Source organism: Halyomorpha halys, unplaced genomic scaffold (genome assembly GCF_000696795.3).
Source record: "Halyomorpha halys isolate HHAL.00 unplaced genomic scaffold, Hhal_1.1 Scaffold1388.1, whole genome shotgun sequence".
Classification (NCBI taxonomy): domain Eukaryota; kingdom Metazoa; phylum Arthropoda; class Insecta; order Hemiptera; family Pentatomidae; genus Halyomorpha; species Halyomorpha halys.
Window position 1 is genome coordinate 387378 of NW_027107006.1, and position 24576 is coordinate 411953.

At 28.6% G+C, this 24576-nt stretch overlaps 3 protein-coding genes and 1 long non-coding RNA gene across 8 annotated transcripts in view; 2 read left to right on the forward strand and 2 right to left on the reverse strand.

Annotated features, from left to right (window-relative positions):
- Nucleotides 1–11562, forward strand: part of LOC106689531 (uncharacterized) — a 48061-nt gene extending 36499 nt beyond the window's left edge. The window contains exons 4-8 of the mRNA XM_014434535.2: nt 1823–2015; nt 7211–7345; nt 8434–8528; nt 9733–9820; nt 10983–11562. Of these exons, the coding sequence (XP_014290021.1) occupies nt 1823–2015; nt 7211–7345; nt 8434–8528; nt 9733–9820; nt 10983–11063 (592 nt within the window). The 3' untranslated portion in view covers nt 11064–11562. The remainder of the gene's footprint in view (nt 1–1822; nt 2016–7210; nt 7346–8433; nt 8529–9732; nt 9821–10982) is intronic.
- LOC136795286 (uncharacterized) lies at nt 5275–7192 on the reverse strand. Its single transcript, XR_010842871.1, has 2 exons — nt 6967–7192; nt 5275–5575 (listed from the first exon to the last, which is right to left on the reverse strand). It is a non-coding gene; the product is annotated as an uncharacterized lncRNA (long non-coding RNA).
- LOC106689532 (ADP-ribosylation factor-like protein 3) lies at nt 11426–24431 on the reverse strand. 4 transcript variants are annotated; one of them, XM_014434539.3, is made up of 7 exons: nt 22683–22893; nt 22519–22599; nt 22147–22284; nt 14547–14680; nt 14307–14468; nt 12170–12406; nt 11426–11657 (listed from the first exon to the last, which is right to left on the reverse strand). In XM_014434539.3, exons 4-7 carry the CDS (start codon nt 14547–14549, stop codon nt 11613–11615), a joined length of 447 nt encoding a protein of 148 aa, XP_014290025.1. In that variant the 5' UTR covers nt 14550–14680; nt 22147–22284; nt 22519–22599; nt 22683–22893; the 3' UTR covers nt 11426–11612. The 4 variants fall into 4 exon arrangements, with proteins under 4 accessions (XP_014290025.1, XP_014290022.1, XP_014290023.1 ...); XM_014434536.3 differs by having other exon boundaries at nt 14208–14468; nt 22683–22885; XM_014434537.3 differs by lacking the exons at nt 22519–22599; nt 22683–22893 and adding an exon at nt 24328–24431 and having other exon boundaries at nt 14208–14468.
- On the forward strand, nt 14941–16628 carry LOC106689533 (high mobility group protein HMGI-C). Of its 2 annotated transcripts, none has more exons than XM_014434541.2 (3): nt 14941–15051; nt 15922–16027; nt 16160–16628. In XM_014434541.2, exons 2-3 carry the CDS (start codon nt 15932–15934, stop codon nt 16424–16426), a joined length of 363 nt encoding a protein of 120 aa, XP_014290027.1. In that variant the 5' UTR covers nt 14941–15051; nt 15922–15931; the 3' UTR covers nt 16427–16628. The 2 variants fall into 2 exon arrangements, with proteins under 2 accessions (XP_014290027.1, XP_014290026.1); XM_014434540.2 differs by lacking the exon at nt 14941–15051 and adding an exon at nt 15202–15354.
- Nucleotides 24432–24576: the final 145 nt, after the last annotated feature.

Sequence of the window (24576 nt, forward strand, 5' to 3'; positions counted from 1 at the left end):
TGGTCCATTCTCATCATGTGCCGGTTTAATCTCAGTCTTCTGATTCCTATTTCGGTTTTCAGGTAGTTTATCTCCCTGTAGATTTCCTGGTTGGGTCTTAACCCGTAGCCTTCCTGTGTTTTCTTGGGTCCATAGATTCTCCTCAGGATCCTTCTCTCTATTTTTTGTTGTTTTTCCAAGGTAGGGAGACATGTTGTCTCCATTCCTTATAAAATTACTGGTTTTATGACCGTGTAATTCTGTCCTCGGTTTTGGAGTCCTCCACGCCCATCCTCTATAAAGTGAGTATTCATTGGGAACATCTGGAGGTTGTGCGTGGTCTTGAACAAATCACCTGCTTGTATAGCTGTTGTTCAAAAACCCTTCATGAGTTGTAGCGGGACTTATTTCAGTTTTTTGTGACCAATTATAATTGGTACATAGACATAGGAATAACAGAGAGGCACACCGCCACAATTTATAACAAAAAACCGAACTTTTCCAATTTCTATCGAAGAATAAAATTCAACAATCATAGGTTGACCAACGGTCTCTTCTATTTCTGCACGGTAGTGCACAACCACATCAGGTAACATTATATAAACTGATTGTATTATGTTTTATGAAAATAAAAACGAGTTGAAATTTTCATTTAACGAATTTATTAATTCAATTCATTTCTTTGAACAACAGATACAGGGCCTTTTTGAGCGATAGGATATTATATATGTTGAAGCTAATGTAAGATATTTTGATAAATAAATAATATCGTTAAAGCATACTTTTGTTTCCATTTCCTTATACTCATGCTACTGACATTTTATATATTCAAACCTATATTTTTTTTTTCTGACTCATTCTAAAGCTGCTGTATCCCCTCAGATAACAGCAGAGGTTTATTTTATTGATCGTGTCTTAGCCGCCTCGTTGTCTGGCAGTTAAATAATAATCCTTATTTTTAATTATTGAATACGAAAACAGCTCAAACTAAACCTATACTGAACGCTATTAAAAACGCAAATGGCAGTTTGAAAAATTAAACGAAGAAAAAAATCGGCAAGATCTCAAAACTCCATGAATAACGATTTTATTAGAAATGGAATTGAAAAATAAAATACAGTTGGATAACAAATGGCAGTAAAAACTTCCCCTTAATATATACAAAATGGAAATTTAAGGTTACTGAGTAATGAGATGAAGTTAATTAACATAAAATATCAGTACTTTAGATAATTAACACTTTCTTGGATTCAGCCTAACCTAACATAGTTGTCCAAGTATACAAAATCTATATTGTCGTTTTTCTTGTATTTCTTTCTTTAGTTTTTGAAGAAGATTAATCCTGGATTAATTTTATTCTGATTCTTACCTAAGTCCAAGTCCAAACTTACAACGGCCGGTCCATAGAGATAACGTTTCATATTGTTAAATAAATTGAGCTAATAAGGGTATTCATGTTGAATGTAAAATGTTTTAACATGTTAAATGTTTAAAATAAAGGATTGTGAGCAGTCTAATTTAAAGTCCTTGTAATATGTTAAAATCAGAGACACCCCTCGCGGATTTTCTGGATAACTTGTTTTGTAACCTTGTAATGCTTACAACATATAAAATCTCCTACAGCTTCGTCGTAGCATCTTTCCTCTTCCTCACTTGTTCCTTGTTTTCTCTCCAAGTTTTTATTCCATCACCTTATTATTATTATTATCCATTACTTTATTAGAGTTTAAAAAGTCCAAAACAAAACAACACGAACTACGATCAACTAGCCTATCAAAATTATTCCACATTATCAAACTAACATTGAGTTTTATTTTAATCGTTTACCCTTCTCTTCGTTCAGGTACAGGAAGTCCATCGCTCTCAACATCAACAGCTTCTTGAAATCAATTGGCTACCATGACAAAGACCTTTTCCACAATGGAAGACCTTTCGAAGAATCTCTGATCCACGTCATCAACACCGTCGCTAAGGGTCATCTAGGATTGATGATAAATTCCGGTAAATACATCAGGCCTGCAGCCAGATATATCAACGTAAGTTAAGATCACATTTTTAATTGATTAACAAGATATTAGAAATTTTTAAACTTTAATTATTGATAAGTTGATTGTCTTGACAGTCCCTTCAACTTGAATAAATATATAGCTTGCTCTTTATAGAAATACTCAATTACTTTTATTTCTGTTAATGTCTATAAGCAAATCTGCGTTACAATCCACAGCTGCAAGATAGATGGTACTCTTATATCCTCTTCGGCGTCCTCACTAGTATAGCTTGTTGTTTTCTACCTAGAGAAAATTAAATGAAGCTAATTAATTCTTTCCACTTGTCCACTAAGGCCTTGTAGTGTTAGTACAAGACCCCGGTGGAAAAAATAATTCAGTTATTTCTCCTCAATTTTGGATTACTTCAATGAAAACTACATACAATTACTAGTGAAAATTGATGAGTCTGCCAAGTATAGTTAGTGGGAATAAAAAATGGCGGCTTTTTCAATATATTAAAAAAAATTTTCAATCGGAGCTTTGATACAACCAACATCAGAAGGCCTAATAGAACATTACTTAAATAAGAGTAAATTAGCTAAAATATGTGTCTTAGTAAAGCTGTTTACGCTTAACAGTTCCCAAAATATATTAAAAAGAAACATTTCATGAAAAACATAGTGAAAAATCTATAATAATGATTTAAGATGATAAAAATCTGAAAAAATAATAGTGAATTTATTATTGAAAATCTTTATCTCAGGAACCATGAAACGGGCAGATGTCTATTAGCACTCAAATTAAAGCTAGTTTAATGTACTATAAAGTAGTTTATGACGTTATCTTCGTAGGAGTAGTAGTTTTTATGATATTCGCATAACTGACTTTTTTCTCCTTGACGCTTGTTCTATATGGGTTGTTTTCCTTGGTCATCAGCTGAGGTACCACTCTCCTCCAGAACGTAGGATGTTGAGGTCTGTTAATGACCAAGAACACTTAGATCTAGTTCAGAAGATCGATACGAGAGAAATATCATACAACTTTTAATACAAAATTGATACTTTCTGATAAAAATCTGGGTTTATAACCGACTGATCATAAAGGCAGTTCTGTGTTTTTATGATTGTCCTCAGAACAATAAGTATATGTCGTAAATTAGTTGTAAAATTTCCAATTTTTTTTTTTTTTTATCTTAACTTCAAGGACAAATAAATATGTTTGTAATGTGATAGCTACTACAGAAAATAATAACATTTAAATAAACAAAAGCGTAGAAAACAAAAATTTATTCCATGTATCGATGTATATACTTTTTATTAATAAACATTAATTCATTTCTACAATGATATATAAATGACTGTGAATGGGATATTTTATGAGCAAGAGGTTTGAATTGTTTAAGAATCAATAATTACATTAATAGATAAATTAAAACTGAAATCAAAGAATATAAAAATGTTAGATTTATTTATTTTTTCAGTCTAATGCGTTTTAATAAATGGTAACAATGAGCAGAAATGTTATTCGAAAAATTCAAATAGGATTTTGTTGTTCAAAATAAACAGTTTGCATCTGTGCTAATAATTTTCTGACCTCAGCTATTCGCAATTTATTATTTACTTGGTCTCAGTGTATAAATTTTCTTTCTTGGTCCATTGTTATGCTGAAATATTATCCTAAAATAATTTGGAATAAATAACCTTTCGAATTTGTTTGCCTCGCATACACCTGATAGATATTTCGAAATGCTGGTCAACCATTATCATTGCGCTACAGAGAGAACCTTAACTTTTTGATTAATCATACTCATCGTGGACACGTTATCACAAGTTTGTTTTGTTCTTTTGACTTTTGTCGGCTATTGCATTCGATTTACTCAATTTTCATAATAGGAAGGAATAGAATAGAGATAGGAGAAATGCAAGGAAACACAAAAATAAGCAAATTAGGAGAAAGATGATAAATTCATAGAAATGACTCTACATAACCTGTAAATCTGACTTTCATTCTAGATTCTTTATCAAATACTTTTTAATGTAATTATCCAAACATATAGCATCTTTATAAACTTATATTTGTGCTGTGTTTAATAAAAGATAAACTGTTAAAGTTAATTGACAAGATTTAAAACAAAGTATTTAAACTGAATATATAAAATTTTAAAATATACAATCCTAAAATGGAGTTAATTCTTGAATCTGTAGGTTTGGGAAATTCTTCAATGTATTAATACACAGAGAGTAAAATTTGTTATACAAAACAATAGTTACTGTTGGCAGTAACAAAACGAGGCTAGCTCAACACAAACGTGTGGAAGCAGCTAGACGCCCTTTTATTTGTGCCCAAAAACAGACACTCGACGGACGTCGACAAATTTAAGCCAACTTGTACCAGCCAACCCAAATAATCCATCTACACACTTGCGCTTGCGCGAATTCGCCTAAGCTTGACTTACCACTTTGGCTACGAAATCTAATAAAATAGTCCCTAATATTTTATTTTTTTTTTTTAGCTTATTGTAGGACTAAATTATTTTTCAAAAGAACATCTGTAATGCTCCAAGTAATAGATAGTTTTCGAATTATTCTTAAAACTACTAAAAAGTTTGGGAGTGATTCTCTGCAAAATACTTTTAAAAACCTGAATACATAATCTGATAGGTATTTGCTGAAAATGACGTAGCACTGAAACCTAAACATCATTGCTTTGCTATGGTAGTCAGTAGAAAAATATTTTGCATTCGACTTATTCCACAAACTGTGCAATAGGCTTGGATTACTTCTTAGCAATTAGTTATATTAGGGATCCCAGTAGTGCAAGAAAACCCAGTCTATGGTTTTTTTTTTTGGTTGTACCATGATCAAAGAAGAAACTTCTTATTCTTGTTATTTGATAGCGTCTTAGCTAAAACAATCTTAAGACAAGTTAGATTAACCAAACGTCCCCAAAGAAGCTGTTGTACATATCCCTTATCTTTATAAAAATACCATTTAAGCTGCTACATATCCAACCTTCTGCTGTTCGAAATATTTTCGTTCTCAATCGAATCATTATAAACAGCTGGCGAACATCAACAGAATTTTTCAACCACCGCATGTTTTGTAACAGTATGATCACGTTTGAAAGCTTTTAAAAAAATTTATTAATCTAAAAATCAGAACCATTGGGAGCCACCAATTGTCCTCCCATCCAGTAAACGTCGATAGTTTTATAACAGTATTCTAGATAATATATTTACAAATAATGTCATCATCTCGAAACTAATTGTTATTTTGTTGAATGAGCTAAGGTCAAAACAATCAAAAAGAAAAACAAATATTTTTTATTTCACCGAAGAATAAAATTTCACACAATATTTGGCGCTCTATAATTCAGCCACCATTTTCTTCCAAATTTTTTTTCAACTGCTTCGAAAAGCTTAGTAACCTTGGACAATAGGAGACTAGTAGGACTCTGAAGGATGATTTACTTCCGTGGTTACCTTAGGGTAGTAAGGGTCCCACGTGAGACCCTCCATGGGGTCCCACCACCTGCCGGTCAAACCGCCCCTAGGGGGTCTCTTTATGTAATCCCTGCTAGAAGCACGCTTTATTCTAACCTAGCGATATCTGAAAATATTAGAAGCTGATAAATTATATCAAGCGTTAAAAAAATGAAATAAAGTCTCCCAAGTATATAGATAATTATAGCTTCCTCACCTTTTCCATTAAGTACAAAATTACCCATAGTTCTAGATCGACAATTAGTCGTTTCAAAAATAGCTTTCTGCTTACTACTCCAGAGTTGAGGATGTTATTTGACACTAGATTTTTATAATCCATAAGTTTCCTCCTATTTTGAGCCAAACAGGGCAAACTGTTGCTAAAATAAAGATGTGTCAAGGAAGATTCCTTTGGACATGCGGCATGATAATGAAATTTATTTTGGAAAATGTTTACAATAATTCATATCCTTTCTTCTATATTGGGCTAAATTGGAAAAATCGTCGAAATATACGTATCAAAGAAAATATTTTATGTTTGTCCATAGGTAAGGGAAAGTATAGGTTGGAATTAGATAAGATTTACATGAGACCATGTAGTAGATACTAATACTACTAGATAGTAGAAGTAGTAATAAATACTAGATACTAATGCGAACAATCCATGAAAAATAAATTATAATAATCGGAATAATGGCAGTATATTATAACTGTTTGTTTTCATTCAGTGGTGTAAAACATCATTGGTCATTAATGCCATTTATACCTTATTTAATTTTATTTCTTATTTTATTAATTTATTTTAATTATTATTTATTTTGTCTGTTTATTATTAATTAGAGTAATTACTTATATTAATTAATAAATATCTATTTTACAGTTTTGATTAAGCCCACCTTGGTTTACTTTATTATCATCTTATTATTTTAAGTTTTAAATTTTAAGTGGAGTGAACCTTAGGCAAATAATTAGTTTATAACAATTTTTTGTTTCTGATTTATCACACCCCAAACCAAATCCTTCATATAAAGTTTATTTTGTTTTAAAATTTATAACACAATAAAAAATAATTATTGTAAGTAAACTAAAAATATATTATAAATTGTTCAGGTATTTACGAGGAGGAATGTAATCAACTGCTGATTCAGGAATTACATTGTTTCTAAACTATACTGGGGAAACCCATTCAGACATAGCATATTAAAAATTTATGATTAAAAGAACTCTGTAACAGTAGTATTTAAATTAACTTTGGCCTTCTATAATAAATGTCACACACATCCTTGGCAGGCAAAATAATCTTGTCAACTCTATTTTACAAATGCTAAAAAAACAAATATACATTTTGAAAAAAATATTAAATAATACAAATTTAGTTTATATAGTTTAACTCTAATTAATAATAGATCAGAGATATCTAAGTACTTCATAGTGGTTTTTACACATGCCACTGACAAGAAATCAAATTTGTTTCAGAATATTTATAACTAAAAACCAAATGGAAATTTAGATTCTGACCTGAAAAATTTGTTTTCATTGAATGTTTCTAGAAGCTTATCAAGTCACTAAGTATGAATACAAAACTGAAGCAATGCAATGTATTTTACCTAGTAATCTTAATAACACTTCAAAATTATCTTGAATCACTTTTAATTAAATAAGAGTTTGAAAAGTAATCCTTAAGAACTTAAATATTAATATAATAGTATACTAAATACTAATATTGTTGATGCATGGAAAATAATCAATTTATCATTTTTAGGAACTTATGTTAATGGGAAGAAGCAGTACTATGTCAATGTCGAGAGAAATCGAGGATAAATTAGCCGAAACATTAAATAAAGAATTGATAGAAGGCGTTCTCAGAGTTTGGCGAGCATATAAATACGCCTTAAAGGTATGCATATTATATATGTTATGAAGTTTTAATATGTATCAGTTTAAAATTTTTAATTTTAATTATCTCTTATCTGTTAAAGCTTAAAATGTAAATGGTTTTAACTTTTCTCCCATATTTTTTTAAATTAAGTTTTAATTAACAAATTAATCATTTTTTGATAGTTTTAATTTTAATTAGAATAAAATATAATACCTAGTCTAATAATAAAAAAATTGGATTAATAAATAGGTCTTAAGAGACTGTAGCTTCACTGTCATGACAGATACAACTATCATGCCAGACCTGATACTGGTAATGTCGTTGTTAGGTTTCATCATGTAAACTGGACTTAACATAATAGAAGTTTAACTGCTTCTCACTACATGTACTATCAACAATCACATTGAACTTAGTCCAATAGCACTGCATTGATAGCAACTATTATACAGTTAACGCAATGGCAGTAGCTATTGGACAATTAACCCCTAAGGCTTTGTTTTAAAAAATATAAATTAAACAAAAATTTATTGAAACAATTTTTATTTAACATTAGTTCAATAATTCATAACAGTTATCCCTTAATTTTAAAAATAAAATAATATGCAATAAATGTTATTGTGAAATTTATTGAAAAAAATTATTAATGATTTTAGATCACTATTAATTTATAAAAATAAAGAGTATGGCTTCCAAATCCCTGGAGATCATGTAAACAATCCATACAATTTATAATGAATTCCTTGTCCTTATATAATGCCCATTTTTAAATATGCAGCAAGTAGAAAGCCTACTAGATCAACTTCGAGAACTATTTTATATACATTATTGTAATCATATTATATACCGCTTAAGCATTAAAAAAATTTCTTGTAGGGAAAGAAAATAAACAAAAAAATTTAATGGTGAATTAGGGTTAGTTCACAACTTTTTCAGCACTAGATGGTACTTTCCTAAAAGGTATTCAGATATTAATACTTAATTAATGCCCTTAGTATCTAAAAACTTCTCATTTCTTGACTTTTAGAACCCTACATGATTAATAATAATAAACCTTAAACATCTTGTAATTTAATCAAATATAAGTATTGATGGACTTTTTATTTTAGGTACCAAGTTGTGACCAATATTTACTGTGTGAGCTCAACAGACCACATTACAAAAATGGATATTTGGTGAGGCCTGGAATAACAAAAGCTTCAAGGTAAATATAAAGTAATAGTAATCGTAAACTAATTAACACTATTCAAACTCCAAAATAGGACCAATGATATAAAACTTTTTAAGGAACTCTTTTCTGCTTTTAAGTAAGCCAAAAATGCTGCTTAGTCTATTTTTAATTAATAAAAATATGTAAGTAGTTGGAATTGTTTACCTTAATTTTATTAATAAAGCAATAATTAAAATTAAGTCTGCTTACAATTTTGATTTGTATTTGTATTTGATTTGATTTGGATATTTTGGGAAATGTATATAATCTCATTATTATAAAAACTAAAAAACCTGTCCAAATACTTTAAAAAAACAAAACTAAGAAGTTCAATATAACGATGGTTCAATTTTTATTATTTTTTTTTTTTTAGAGACTTTAATTAATTTTCAATTAATAAATACGGTCTATATAAAAGTTTTTTCTGCTTTTTCTCAGATATTTAATCTAGGTATGAAAAGTTAAAGTTATTAACATATTAGGCATTTCATCAAAATCATTCACTATTCAATGGCTCAGTAAAATCAATTAGAACTATGAGTAAAATAAAAGTATGAGTAAAAATTGTTTAGCACTATAATTACAAAATATTTACCTAATATATTATGAAATATGAATTAGATAAATAATTAAATACGAATTGTAGAATCTTTCAAAAATGTTCTGCTGAACAATTTTCCTCATGTGGCTTATCACATTTTGCTCCAATTACACTATAGTGCAATAAGAAAAAGATTTATCAATTCATTAAAAATATTAAAACCCATCTATATGAATACCTTGGTAACCATTGGTGTAATCAAACTAACGCTGTATAAAACAATGTTTTTTGACATCTAGAGCCACTGTAACCAACCATTGTGGTTGATAACTGCCATACTTAACAGGATTTCTTTGAAAATTTTTGGCTGAATTGATTGGAAGATTTGGGAGGCTAAAGGGGATAAATTGTGGTGGGATTAAGTAATACATTTCAAACTTCACCGAGAATTGGCTTAATAAACTACAATTAAGTTAACCTTTAGGATAACCCATCCTTCTAGCATCGTTTGAGTATATTCTATATATATTTTCTTTTTAATTGGCATAGAAGCACTGCGGCCAATAAGGCCTATTGTGCGCCTGTTTATAAATTATAATTTTTATCATTTATTTTAATTGTCAAAAAATGTTTACAATGACTTATGCTTTTTAACAGTATGGTAGCGGCGTGGTTCCTTTCGGGGCACACTGGAACACCCTTCTGGAAACTATACAATTCTGCAGTTGAAGAATATGATTGTCAGGTTAGAAATAATATTTATAACTTCCAAATCAGCAATTATTCGATTATAATTATTTTCATTATTGATTTTCCAGGTTTAGCAATGTATCAAGAAGTTGTTCATTAAGTTAATTAACAAAATGAGGCAAAATAAAAAGTGACCACCATTTTGTTCTGTTTTTTAATCAACTATCAGTAAAAATCTCCACTTAACTCAATATTTGTTTTACAATAAATATTAAAAATCAGGTCTAACGAGTCTAAGAGCCAAAAGTTAATGAAAATAAAAATGGACTTATCATTTAGAAGGAAAATAGAAATAGCTCAATTTGTTGTTACTGCATAGAGCTCATTTTTGGAGTTCATGCAGTCCGCAGGACATTGCCAATGGCACATACATTATTTTTATATGAATACCATTTTTATTCCTCAAATTTTTCAAGACAGCAACATTTAAAAAACAACCATTTTTTTAGTTGGATTTTTAGATTCTTAATGATTGCTGATTTAGTTTGTATGTTAATTTTTTAAAGCACTACTACAAAATGAAGTGAGATTGTACCAGTTTGGAACTTTTTTTATATTTCTTTATTTACCAACATATTTGGCTTCAGTGCAAATTAAAGTACACATTTCAGCTTTCTTCTTAATGACATTCTGGTCGAGTCGAGCATTTCACATCTTTATAAGTCCTGACAGCACCTCCCTTATGTTCAATTGGTTTACATAATGACAACTGTGAAGATCAGATTGGTTTGTTTTTCAGTACTTGAGTGGTCACTTTTTCTGTCTTAGGAGATAATTATTTGAATAAGATTATTATAATGAACTAATTTCTCAGAACCACAATCGAAAGGTCAAATATAAACACTTAACATCCTTGAGGTTAAGTTTAGTAACTAATGAATTATTATTTTCAATTTGCCCTTTGTGTAACTTCTGTAAATAAAAAAAAAAAAATCATAAAAGAAAGATAATAAATGCTTTAATTATGTTCAAGGTAATCATATTTGGGCCTACTATGAAAAAAATTTATATTCAGAAAGCTTCACAATATCTTGGTGAAATAAATTGGTGCTGTATAAAATAGATTATTATAGCACATAAAATTTTATTAATTAGTCCTTTTTTTCTTCTTCTTATATATTATTCATTTAATAAAAAGGAAAAATATAATGTTTCAGAAAAAATACCCAGTTGATTGTTCTGGATTCCATGAAGAAGACATCCGAGTAACAACAGAATATTATCACAGTGAATTATAAGATTGAATATAATACAGAGTTTTCGGCTTGTGAATGTTTTTTTTTAACTATTTGAAATTTTGTTTCCATATGTAATTTAATAAGTGTGTCCCTTCCTTTTCAACCAATAAAAAAAAAAAATACCTTTACAAGCTGAAAAATGCTCAAGTTAACCAAATCAGTTCGAAATTAAATTGTACATTATCATGAACGTCTGTGATAGACACAGAGCTGTTATATTTATATTGTACCTAGAATGTACCTTGTTTATTGTTTACTATTATTTAAGATACGTTAATGTTTACCTTAGTTATTTTCTAGTAGAAGTAAGCTTCAACAAATAAAAATACATTGTATTTTTTTTCTTCAATTTTGGACGGAAACATTTACCAAGCTTTATTGTGCAAATAGAACATTTACAAAAATATTTGTAACTCAATATGATATGTATAAAATCTTTAAATTATAATACAATTCAAAATAATAAAATCTAACAAAATAAATAACAACACAAAATTTAGCTTTGTGCAATAATTGAACCCAGGCACTTAGGTGTTCATTTCATTTTTCCTAATTTTTCTTCATTGTTTGCTGTGCGATCCATTCAATCCCTTCCTGTATTGAAAAATAGAAATTTTAATCTATATAATTACCATATAAGTAGTCAAAAACACCTCTGAACAAAATCTATTTATCATTTTTTTAATGTATAAAGGTTTCATCACTAATCAATTTCAGCGTTTTACCTCAACTTTATATAGATATTAAAATAAAATTGTTTAAAGCATGAAACACTCTTTTATAATAATTTCACAAAGTATAACAGATTTTACTTCAAATATAACTGACTATTACTACATTTTAAATAACATTAAAATAATATAAAAACTCCAAAACAAAAACATTTAGATTGAGTGAAATCAGACGAAACCTATAAGAAGAGCAGTTGATCTTAAGTTACTTCAAAAAATACCTACAAAATTTTAATTATTTTACCTATGATTTATAAACATGAACTTGTATCATTTATAGATAAATAATGTTTGAAACTTCAAGCTGTGATGTTCAAGACAACTTATGTTAAAATACATTACAACAAAAAAGATTATTTAATAAATTTGTTAAACCTTAATGCCATCTCCTGATGTGGCTGAACAAGATTGAATTTGCCATTGCCTGTCCTTTATAGTTTGCAATGCCAGCGATTGAGCAACTTCTGCAGCTGTTGCTGCAGTGGCCAAATCTTGTTTATTAGCATATACAAGAACTGGCACTGCGTGTAACTGATCTTCAACAAGTAGTTCACTTAATTCAAATGAAGTTTCATCCATTCGCTTTCTATCAGAACTATCCACAACATAAATCTAGAATTAACACAAAAATGAAAATTTAATTTTCTTTAAAAATTTAAATTACTATTTTAATATTAAATATAATTTGTGAAAGAATTGTTTAACAAATGAAAGAATAAAAGTATTCACCAAACTGAAAACAATAAGAGATATTTAGTATTTCTAATCATCGGTTAACAAACGAAAATAAAGATGTGTCATTTTTCAATGTCACTTCAAAAAATAATAAAACTAACTATTTAGATACAAATAAAAAATTAACTCTATATTGCTTATGTACTGTTTCTTCTTAACTGAGTGTAGGAATAACTAGAAGACATCATACTCCTAATCAATTAATCAATGCTGGCTTTAGGCATTTGATGCACTCAGCCAATAATATCATATCTTTGTCCCATCACTTCCCAAAAAATAATAAAATAAAATATTGTTAAAAGTTAATTTGCTAAGCAGTATAGTACTTTATATTTGAATTATGTTTTATTCAATATGCCTTAAATTCTGTTACTTTATTAACATATATCCAACAAATGGGGCACTAACACTGGTAAAGTATTACCAATATATTTTAAACAATAACACATTTTTCTTTAGAGGTTACATCTCCTGGCAATACTGGGAGTACTAAACTATTTTCAATAGTTATTATGAAAATTATATTTAGTTTAATTATATTTAGTTATTATATAATTATATTTTCAATAGACTGAAAGTCACAAATTTTACTTTAGTAGGCACACCTCCAAGTGCTACCAAGTACTTTCCTCACAAAGTACACAATGTCACTAGATTATGTTTGAAATTTTTCACCTAAATTGTTTATAAAGGTTATTTGATTTATTTTAAATATTTCTTAATTTTCATTCTTACCGGGAAAATGTCAAATATGTTAGTGAGTCACAACCACTAGTGATTTTAAGACAAATGATTTTTAAAGATTATTCTTAATAATAATAATAAGTATGGTATTTAAAAAAAAATGTATTTATTTAATTAATACTATTAATAACGAAACATAGCCAGTTTGTTTTTGGTAGTCATTATCTTCACATTTACAGTTTTAATGTTATAGAGTCTGCAAACAACTTTATTCTATATTAAAAAGATATACTAGGTCATTGTAGTTCGATTATAAGCCAACAATATAATTGTAGATATTTAAGATCACACAACACTGCTTTATTTAGTAGCGCAAACTAAATTTTATTTTGAAATTGAGCAATGGAATTAATTTCTCTGTTGAGACCCTCCTATGGACTGCCACAAACTAAACCCAGTCTGCAACAAGAAACTATCTATGAAATATATCCAATGCAAAATAAAAAGTTTTTTCTAAAGTTGTGCCACTATCAAAACAAAGTAGTGATTTGTCCAATAGCCAATATAATCCTATAAAAAATCCTTTTAAATAAAATACAAAAAAAACAGAAATGAAAAGTCTAGATTCTCTATAGGTAAGTCTTCATTTGTTTTTTATTTTATCTTATCATAAGAAAAATCCCTTTTTTGTTTCTGAAATTATTATCAATCATGAACTAACAGAGAACATGAAAAAAAGAAACATAAATAGATATAAAACTGTTAATCAGTCAATTGATAGAATCGGTTCAATTTATTGATATACCATCGATACAGAATTCTTGTTTATTGGCTTCTCTTTGTAGTTTGCTTGTGAAAAATACAGTTTAGTGGCTAAGTGCATTATAAAAATAAACTATGTTTTAGTAAATAATTTCAAGTAATCATAAGCAGTATTTTGAATTACTAATAAAAATCATTAGTGTACTTGAAAACTTGTTTTCATCAAACTCACCAATACATCTGTATTTTCAAAGTAATTTCTCCAGTAGGGTCTAATCTTTTTTTGCCCACCAATATCCCATACATTTAATTTAAATCCTTCAGCACTCACAGTCTTTATATTAAATCCTTGAGTAGGTGTTACATGAGTAACATCTTCTCCAGAAAGTTTTTTCATAAGAGTCGTTTTGCCTGCATTATCAAGGCCTAGTAAGAGAATTCGAAGTTCTTTTTCAGGTGATGACTTTAACCTTCTCAAAATTGCTAATAGTCCCTACAATCATTAATTAGTTGTTCAGATAATTAGAAATTTAATATAAATAATATTGGATACATTAGTTACAAAAGTTACCATAATCAATGAGAGGACTTAGTTCTTCACTAGATTTTAAAAGGCTATTATTCCAAACAACACATCTTAATTTCAGATGGGAATAGATCAATAAATGCAAGCATAAGAATACAAGACGTAACTATCGGTATGTCCTAAAAATTAGAAATATTTAGTTAATTTTCAGTATTCATATAGAAAAACTAATAGTTAAATTCATGTCAATATTTTATTTGCAAAACATAAACAATAAATGTTAGTTGCCGGGTCCCAGGTAAATAGTGATAACGTAAATATTCAAGTTTGGGTTCTAAAATCAAAATAAATATATTTAAGCAGAAAATAAACTATTTAAAAAAATAAAAAATAAATAAAATATTTTAAATTTTATTATATTTTTCTGTACAATTTAAAGGAGGAATCAAAAGCACTTATGAAGTATAATTTTGAAAATATAACGTTAGCTCTGGTGTTAACTCTTGGTATTTCTCCGCCGCCTTTTGTGATAGCAGTGTGAAACTGAGACGTAAGTACAGTTTGCTATTTAATTTATTTGTATTTTGGAGGATTTTCTTATTGGGTTGGGAAAAATAATACTGGATAGAAGATTTTTGATAGAAATTTTATGTATTTTTGGTTGAATTTCTGAAAATGTTTTTGGTATAAGGAAAAATGAAATAGGGTCTATGAAATAGGAGGGGGACGGGTTGTGGCTTGGAGCTATGGCGTCGGTTACAAAGCTTGGCCCGTTCCCGCTTTTTCTTCATTCTTTGGCTTGCTTTGGAACCGTTGGGACATAAGCTTCTCACCTTCTCCTCCTATTTCATAGGTATTTATATACTTATTTAATCACATTTTAACACCAGTTTTTACTAGTTACTCTTATAATAACTATTTACTATAGTAGTATTTATATAACGTTTTCCTTTTAAAGATATATCGTGTTTTACTGAAGTGTTTGGGTTTTAGGGACGCTTCACTTTAATTGATCTGTAATTTGCTTTTGTATTCTTTCTCAATTTATTATTTGTCTCCCTGTGTTAGTGTCATTATATTAATCCAGTTTTAGTCATTCCAATTTAATTTTTATTTTAACTTAGAAAAAATTTAGAGGTGGCATCTATTCAACCCAAGCTTAGTTGTTTTTTATTTCAGTGGCTTCATTTTACAATATTTAGATTTATTTGTTTGTTTTTTATTTGCTTTATTTAATTATTTTTATTCATTTAGATTATATTGGGTTATATGTTATGGTTCTATTTCACTTGCTATTGATGCCCAAGCCACTGTCAACAGCATTTTCTATTATTGTTCTTTTCATTGTTATTACTATTTACCTTAACATATATTTAGTTGGTTTATTTCTTTATTGTAATTTATTTGATTTATTTTCTAGAATTGTTACAATGTCAGAAGACGGAAGCACAGCTGTTGAAAAGAAGAGGGGAGGTCGACCTCCTAAGGCTGAGAAGGCCGCAGACAAAGATAAGGCAGAGAAAGAGGTTTGTGTATTGAATTAATATTTCATTTAATCATTTGCTTGGTTGTGTGATAAATTGACTGCAACTTTTTTTTTTTTAACTTAAATTGTAAATTGTTTGTGAAGTCTAAACTTATCTTTTTTGTCTGTGTAGGAAGCAGCACCCAAAGAAACTAAGAAGAGGGGGAGGCCTGCAGAAAAGAAGGAAGTGAAGAAGCCAGAAAGTGATGGCGAAGCTCCAGTTAAAAGGGGTCGTGGCCGACCGAAGGGCAAGAAAGCTGCTGCCAAGAAGGATGAAGGTGGAAGTAAAACAAAAGCCAAGGGAAAGCGAGGACGGCCAAAGAAAGAAGAAAAGGAATCTGAGAATGAAGAGGAAGAAGATGAAAATGAAGAGAACGGAGAAGGTGAAGATGATGAATAAATGTATAATGAATGTTCCAAATTTTTTTTACCTCCCTTATGTGTTCTAATTGTATTCTTTATGTGAGATGTGGACTATAATGCTTGTAATTTCCTTCAATAAATAATTGATAGAAATAATGTAAGAATGGTGAGAATGTTTTGGCTGAACTGTATCTAATTTCATTAAACTTAAGTAATAAATATAAGATGTTTTTATGAAATTGTGTTTATTTTCTCTTTCCTGAAGTTCTTTACTAGTTATTAGGTTTTTTTCTTATTTATTTTCAGTTATATTTTACTTATCAGGATGGCTTTTGACCTAGAGGTTGTTGACTCGTAAAGTTATCAGCCTAAATTATAGCTCAGTTTTTGAAATTGTTAGTGGTTTGGTGGAAGGTAAACAATTCCTTGTAGTACTGTATCTTATAAATTGTGGGATCCTTTTTATCAAAAATGAGGAATTATTACCTTAATTAATAAATTAGAAGTCTGGTTCAGTTTATGAAATATTGAAATCTATTACCCAAAAAAATGTTAAAACTAAGAAGGGGTGTGTGTTATGGATAAAATAATGATGGATATCAAGGCTATTAATTGTATTACCAGAAGTAAAGGACTTATGATGTATATTAAACTGAGCCTTTATAAAAATGCTTATTACTTGACCATTATTGATAATGTTTAAACATTAAGTTTTCGGATATATTATTTTACTATAGAGTCTGATTGTCTATTTTATTTATAATTAATTTAATGTTATACCTAAGTCAAAAATTGGGTTATGGTTAATTTGTTAATTTAATATAACTAAAGTTAATCCTTATTTATTTCTTGAATTGGTATTTAAAAAACTTTTAATGAAAGCGAGAAAATTAAATTACCTGATCTGATATTAAGATTGATTCATTAGTTATTTTATAATTTTAATCAAGTTGTCAGCAATTGATTTAAGTCAAGATCATTTTTTTTTTAAATTGAATGTTATAGTTATTAACTATGTCAATATTTTGATCTAATACCAAGTTGATTAAAAGCATTTTGTTTCAATATAGGATTTTTTTATGAAGTACTTATGTTAAAACTTTGTAGTCCAATCAAATTGAGTTTAAATAATTCTTGTGAATAATAAGTGCTATTTTCCTTTATTTTAAATATCTTCTGTTTAAAAGTAATCATTTTTATTACTAATACATTAATCATCAGCAATTTAATTTTGAATCTTTCAATCATATTCTAGTTTTCAGATATTCTAAACAATCAGATTTATTGGCTTGTATGGCCATCATTCTAAATTGTCTGTATAGTTTAGTTATGTTTTAATTTCAAGTATCACATAGTGTTTTTTTAAATTTCACTGTCAAACTTTGTTTGAAGAAATGTCTACACACTACTTTAGGTAATGGTTCTTTGTTATTTATGGTAGAATAAAATTTATTTCAAAGAGATTTCAACAGGTAAGTGAATTCTCTTGAGGCATAGAAAGCAAGAAGTTCTTTTAATATATTACTTTTTTCAAATATGATTTTTCTTAAAATAAAATGACTTTCTAAAAAACATTTCATTTTCAGAAGTACTTTTATTTCAATACTTGAAGTAATACAATGGATTGACAATCTAGCAAAAAATGTCGAACAAAAGTAATTTGTGATAACTACAATAATACTGTAAGTTAATTGTTTCTGTGTAGATTATAATACTTGTATTGATTAGTTGTAATTTTATATATTTTTTTACAAGCAAGCTAAAAAATGTTCCTTACAAAGAACCAAAGGTATAGTGTGCGTCTAACTTGGAGGTATGAATAGTATTTTTGGTCTGGATCTAATCATTGTTTAAGTGGAGCAACACATTTGCTCATAATGCCTTTAGTCTTAACATAAAGTAAGACAAGACATAATTAGAATCTTCAGTTTCCAATTAAAAAAGTGAATTTTTCTATAACTTGCTGATTTTAACTGTGATCTCTTAACATTTTAATTTATTTTAAGTTGGCAGAGCAAGTGCCCTCTCCTACTCATTGTAACATCTATTCTGGCAACAGTAATGGAATAAGAAAAATATTGAACAAGGCAAATAATTTGTAGGTACCAGTCAAAGTATTTTAAGGAAAAATGTACTTATGGTAGAAATACCACAAATAAAATGTTTTCAAAGATGTATGCTAGTATTGTTAAAAGATAGGGGAGTATACTAAGAAAAGCAAGGTTTATTGCTAAATAGAACTAATATCAGTAACATTAAAACAAAAAAAAATAATCTTAATCTTCCAAAAAAAAAAAAATAAACCTTATATTAACAAATACTAATAAAAAAGATGAGGTATAAAAAAAAAAATCCATTGCTTTAAGATATTGCATCAAATTTTTTATGAATGAATCAACAAAACTTTGGTTACAAGAAATGTTAACTGAGCTATTGGTATTTGCAAAACTTATTTCTGATTAGAAGACTGATGATGTGTAAAAGGATAAGGATAAAATTTAAATTATTATGTTTCCATGATACAATAAAATATATTTATATGGAAAGTACAAAATTCTAATATAACAGGTTTCTCTTTATAGTTAAATATTAAATTTATTATTTTCTTTTATTATTCAACAAGATTAAACTGTTCACAACGGAACTTGTAAATAGTATTGCCATTGATTTATCCCATAGTATAATAAAGTATATAGCTCCAATGAATAAGTAGTTAACACAAACATTTGAACTTTTGAAAGTTTTAGTGATTTTAGCTGCTTTAGGATTTCTTTAATTTCATATTGCACCATATCTCTCAACTGCTTCTGTTTCTAAAAGCCATTTAAACACAATGTAGACATTCAATTTCCTGGTAGTGGAGCTAACTTATTTTTGTTATAATTCAAGATAACCTCTTTTTGCTGAGGTTATAAGAATAAAATTTAAATTTTAAAATGGTTTTCTGAAGGTATGAGAGAATGTGGAAATTTGCTTTGACTTTTGTGACAAGCATGCAAAATTCTCTCTAAATTGAGATGTTCCATTCCTAAGCAATCTTCTAATATATATGATCCTTGTTTAATACGACACAATTTGGTCACATGGGCATAACTGTTTAGAGCTAAAAAAAAAAAAAATAATAAAATTTATGTTTGAAATTGAAAAAATGTCTGAACAGTATTTCATTGAAATTAAAATCATAAATTTCATAATATATTTTATAATATTTGAATGATAAATGTCTTTATAATACATGAAAAGAACTAATTCAATAATATTTTTAAAAAACACTAGCCAAATTGCAAATGTTGATAAAAAGATGGTGGTGTGTGGCAAGTCATAGGTTTGAAGTTAATTATATACTAGTTCTGGAATCAGTTAATGCAAGAAAACAAAACAAGTTTGATTTTTCTTTATTTTAAGCTGAGAAATCAGCTAAAACCAGATCCACACTTTTGCCAGTTGCCGAAAACCAAAATACCTACATACATTTGTGAGTTCCAGAGATGCAAACATAGAGAATGCTGGGCTTGTATCGGCAATTACCTTCAATTTGAACAATTTGTAGGCTTGTTCCAACGAACAGTTTGACTGTCATAAAACAGCCATGCATAAAAATTTTTCCATACCAAAACCTGCACTGCACATTCACCCACTAGTTTTCTGTTTGTCAAACCACTCATTAAAACAAATATTTTATAGTAAAAAGAAATAAAATTTTAAAAAGTTGAAATAAAAAGAAACGTAAGTATTGGCAAAGTAGATGGTAGATGAAACATTCATAGGAAATAGATAAACTATAAATTCAACTTCCATTCTAGTATTTGGATCAGATACTTGTTACTTTAATTAGTCGGGCATATAATGTTTTTATAAATGTATACTGGAAACATTATCCATACCAATTGATAGAATTTCAATTTACAAAATTTTAAACTAAAGTTAATTATTGATTTCAAAAGGTTAGTGAATTTTTTTAATTAATGAAAACATGAATACCACAATATTGACTAAGCACAAATGTGTGGATGTAATGCATCACTAGTGCTTGCCTGCATGCTCCATGGTTTGTGGCAAACAACCTACACTAGAGATGTTAGCGACAAATTCAACCAATTTGTACCAGCCTATCTAAATAATCCTTTCACTCACCTACACATATGAAGATTTCCCATAGTTTGTCTTGACTGACACAGAGATTATAACACCAAAAATAATTAGAAGGAACCATCCTTTCCTCTACTGTCCCAATGTCACATGACTGGAGAGCCCTTCATCTTATTCATCAATAGCAAGTCTTTGAAAAAATTAACTTATATCGAGTAATATTGTAAAATTAGGTAAAACTAGGAATCGGCATGGCTCCAATAGTCTACTTAATCTTTCCTCGAAAATATTTAATTAATTATAATATAAAATTAACAAGTATCAGTTGATATACGATGACATTACAGACTTTCAAGCTGATCACAACACCAAAAATAACCAGAGAGAATCTTTCCTTCCCATCCCCTACCTTCCTATTTTCAGTAGATAACAGAGTCTAAAGATTAGTTTCAGCTAATTTTCCAATGTTGCTAGATATGAGAAAATTGTTTCAAAAATTTCTCAATTCATTATTAGTAAATATTAGTAATTATTTACATTGATCAATACTTTTAAAAATGAATGTTTTAATGGAAGAATATGCAACAATTAATATGGTACAGAAATGAATATGTCAGTTTCTGCGACATCTAAGATTTATGAAGAGGAGAAGGTCTTAAGTTATTTCCAGAGGAAGTAATAAAAAAACTTAGTTCCAGGGAAACAACTTTTTATGATTTATGTTAATCTTATTGCTTTAATCTGCCCTTTACATGGTCAATATATTGATGAAATATGAAACTGAGTCCTTAAAACATGATAAACAACTAACTAATCAAGCTAGTACAGTCAAGTGATGCACAATCTTAAGCAGATGTTCTTTTTTTAGACCGCTGATGGAAGATGTGCTGTGTCATGTCTGCTCACATGTAATGTAATTTTTGATGTCCTTGATGATACCGGAAATGAATTTGAAATGAATTGAATGAAAAATCACTAAAACTACAGTATGGTTGTTTTGATTTGTAAGCGCAGATAAATGAGACATCATATGACCAAGAAGTCAATTTATTAGTTTGTCTGTCAAACTAATTTTTACATATACTCAATGTTAATCATTAGCAATAAATTATATTTTGAGAAAAATTAAGAACAACTATATAGTGATTAATACATGAAATGTCCTGTTCTATTAAAATCACTCTGTGATCTTTCTTTTGACGTGGTGATCCTAAAATTATGGTTTTAAAAATCTTAAGACAGCAATCATTAGCATACAATTAGAAACTTAGAATTAAATTATACTAGTTAATAAATTCAAATCTCTACATTTTTATCTCAAATATATAACTACCTAACAAATATTTATATTATATTATCCCTGCTCAGGCCAAACTTATAAAACACATCCTGCATTATATAAATATTTAACAGTATTTCTTTTTCTTGATGTAGAAATCCTACTTCTAAAAAAAATAATAAATGTATTTTCTATAAACAAACATTGGTGAATTTTTTCTGAATAGGAATGGTTTATACGATAGTTTGAAGGTTCAGTTGACCTACCAGCTGTGAACCAGATAGGAAGTTGTCTGAACAGGAATGTCATCATCATATTTTATAACGAGTTAGACTCAAGTACTTTCAAGAATGTTTCACATTAATTATGCTTTAATAATTAACAAGTACCGTAAGAAGAGGACTGAGTAACATTTCCCAATTTATTGTAAGTATCCGTGGCTTCACCAAACTTTCCTGACACTAGATAGCTTTTATTCCCATGGAGAAATTGAGTTAAAATCTTACAGCCATAATTTATTCCAATAACTGAAATTGAGACTAATGTTATTAATGAAATAAAAAATTGAAGTTGAAATCAATTCATAAATTGAAATGAAATTGAGATCAATCCTTAACTGAAATTGACTTATGTTGTATACTAGGTAGAAATTAAGTTAAACTCTCAATTGATTAAGAGCCATAATATCTTACAATAACTGATATTAATATTCATGTTATAAATCAATACAGAAAAACTAATGAGTTGGGGGAGAAAACTACCTAGAACTCCTGAGGCATCATAATCTAAAGTTCCTCCATGACCAACTTTAATCTTAAACAATTTCTTATTCCCTCCAAGTTCTGTAATAACAATAACATTCTGATCTAGTACATTTTGTAAACCATAAAAAAAACAAATTATAAAATAAAATTAATAACCCCACCCTTTATTAATATCTTTTTAACCAACTGAACACAGTCAGAAGAGGTTATATTCTCTTTTTTATTTAAACAAAAAATACCATTTTTTAGCAAATTATATTTTTCAGATATTATACTGTGGAATTTCCTCATGGACATTAATAGTTGAGGGTTGGTAACATTTATTCAAAAAGGGTGAAGAACTCTACAACAACTCCCACACCAAATTTTAAAAGGAACAATTTATAGAGGTAGTGGTCAATCGAGAACGACCCACTGCCACCAGCTACACTCTTCCATTAAATAGTTAGGTACAGGAAGATAAAAGTCAAATAAAAGAAAAATATGTCACAATGAGTGGTTTCCAGCCCTTCGAAGTCTAAACCAGAAATTGGACTATGTGCGGACCTCCCGGATAGGGGGTGGTGAATTTTCCTGAGGGGGTTTGGATTGAATATCCATCAGATAAAAAGAGGTTTCTCCTTAGTAATTTTAAAAATTAGAATGCTTGTAAGTGCATTTTGAGATACAATTAAAGTTCATTTATTTGTTAAATACTTTTTCTCTAGCTTCAGAATTAGAAACTATTATTTTTAAGGTTCAAAGCTCAATTTACAGCTAATTGCCATTATGATAGTCTATGAAATTCAAAGCACGTCTATTTTATGTTATCTAAACTCACAAATTTGGTATGGCAGGTTCAAATTTTTAAAATCAAACATTAAAATGGTAATGATGCTGCAGAGGAAATTGACCTTAGAAATAACTTGTATTCCTCACAATAAAGAAAGATCGACTTTAGTTGGTTACTGGATAAAAGGACAATGTAATGAGACCTTTTTGATAGATTGATTATTATTATGCCTTGAATTTTCATAGTTTGAGTTTCAGGGTATCGAGAAAAATAGATTGCATTTTAGACATAAAGGATCAAATTTGGCTACGTATCTTACTGTAGTTAAATTCGTGTTAGAGCATAATTGATCCAACCGTTTTGGTGATATTTTCAGTTTGAGGGAGGTAGACCCCGTTGCTATTTGATCCCATAATCAATTTCACCAGATTTCATATACTACTCTAAGTTATGTATAGGTAAACCTGTTTTCATTGACTCATCTATTTTTCGACATGTCAGTGTTGTTGACATGGTCTAGAATACATTTTGACGTGACAACGTCTTATAAATCATTTTGCGGGATGCCATGTTAGAAAAAGTGTCCCGTAACGGAAATTGACTTCGTTTAACATATGGATATTATATCATATGTATAAAAATTAATTAATAACTGTATAAATATTTTGTATAACCAAGCAAAAATAAATATCTGAATTCAATATGTGAACTGGTTTATTATTTCAAATATATAACATTGGATTGATTTTAATTTATATTTATGTAATATTAGCATAGAGTATACGTTGTCACGGAAATATGTCGCCTCGGCGCGAAGCGCCGAGGCCTACACGGGCACGGTTTTTTTTTTAGTTAACCCTATCCTCTTCTTTTGTTTACAAATGCACACAAGTATTTTGCTTGATATTTCGAAAACAGGTTGACAAATTTAGCTCAAGATAGGAGAACATTTGAGAGTTGAGATTCTTAATTGAGTTGAGAATTATTCTAGTATAAATTTTGTCAAATTTCTTAAACTACTTTTAATTACTCACATAAAATCCTAATTTCCTGGATACATTATGTTTTAACAAGGAATTTTCCCGGAGAATTTACTCGTAAACAATAAATTATAAACCTTGAAATAAAAGTAATGACGTATCCAATCGAAACATACGGAAAAAGATACTTTCATAAAAGAAATTAAGACGATAAAATAAAAGAATAAACGAATAATTATTTTATCAACATTTTGTTGTAATATTTCCATTAGATATAAGATTTCATACTTCTCCATTGGTTGA

Bases quoted from the DNA above. Each gene is read 5' to 3' on its own strand.
- LOC106689532 (XM_014434537.3), bottom strand. The intron at 12,407-14,207 runs GTGAGTTTGATG...TGTTAATTCTAG, and splicing joins TTGAAAATACAGATGTATTG to ATTTATGTTGTGGATAGTTC. The intron at 11,658-12,169 runs GTTTAACAAATT...TTTTCAATACAG, and splicing joins CATCAGGAGATGGCATTAAG to GAAGGGATTGAATGGATCGC.
- LOC106689533 (XM_014434541.2), top strand. From the start codon at position 15,932: ATGTCAGAAGACGGAAGCACAGCTGTTGAAAAGAAGAGGGGAGGTCGA. The intron at 16,028-16,159 runs GTTTGTGTATTG...TTGTCTGTGTAG, and splicing joins AAGATAAGGCAGAGAAAGAG to GAAGCAGCACCCAAAGAAAC.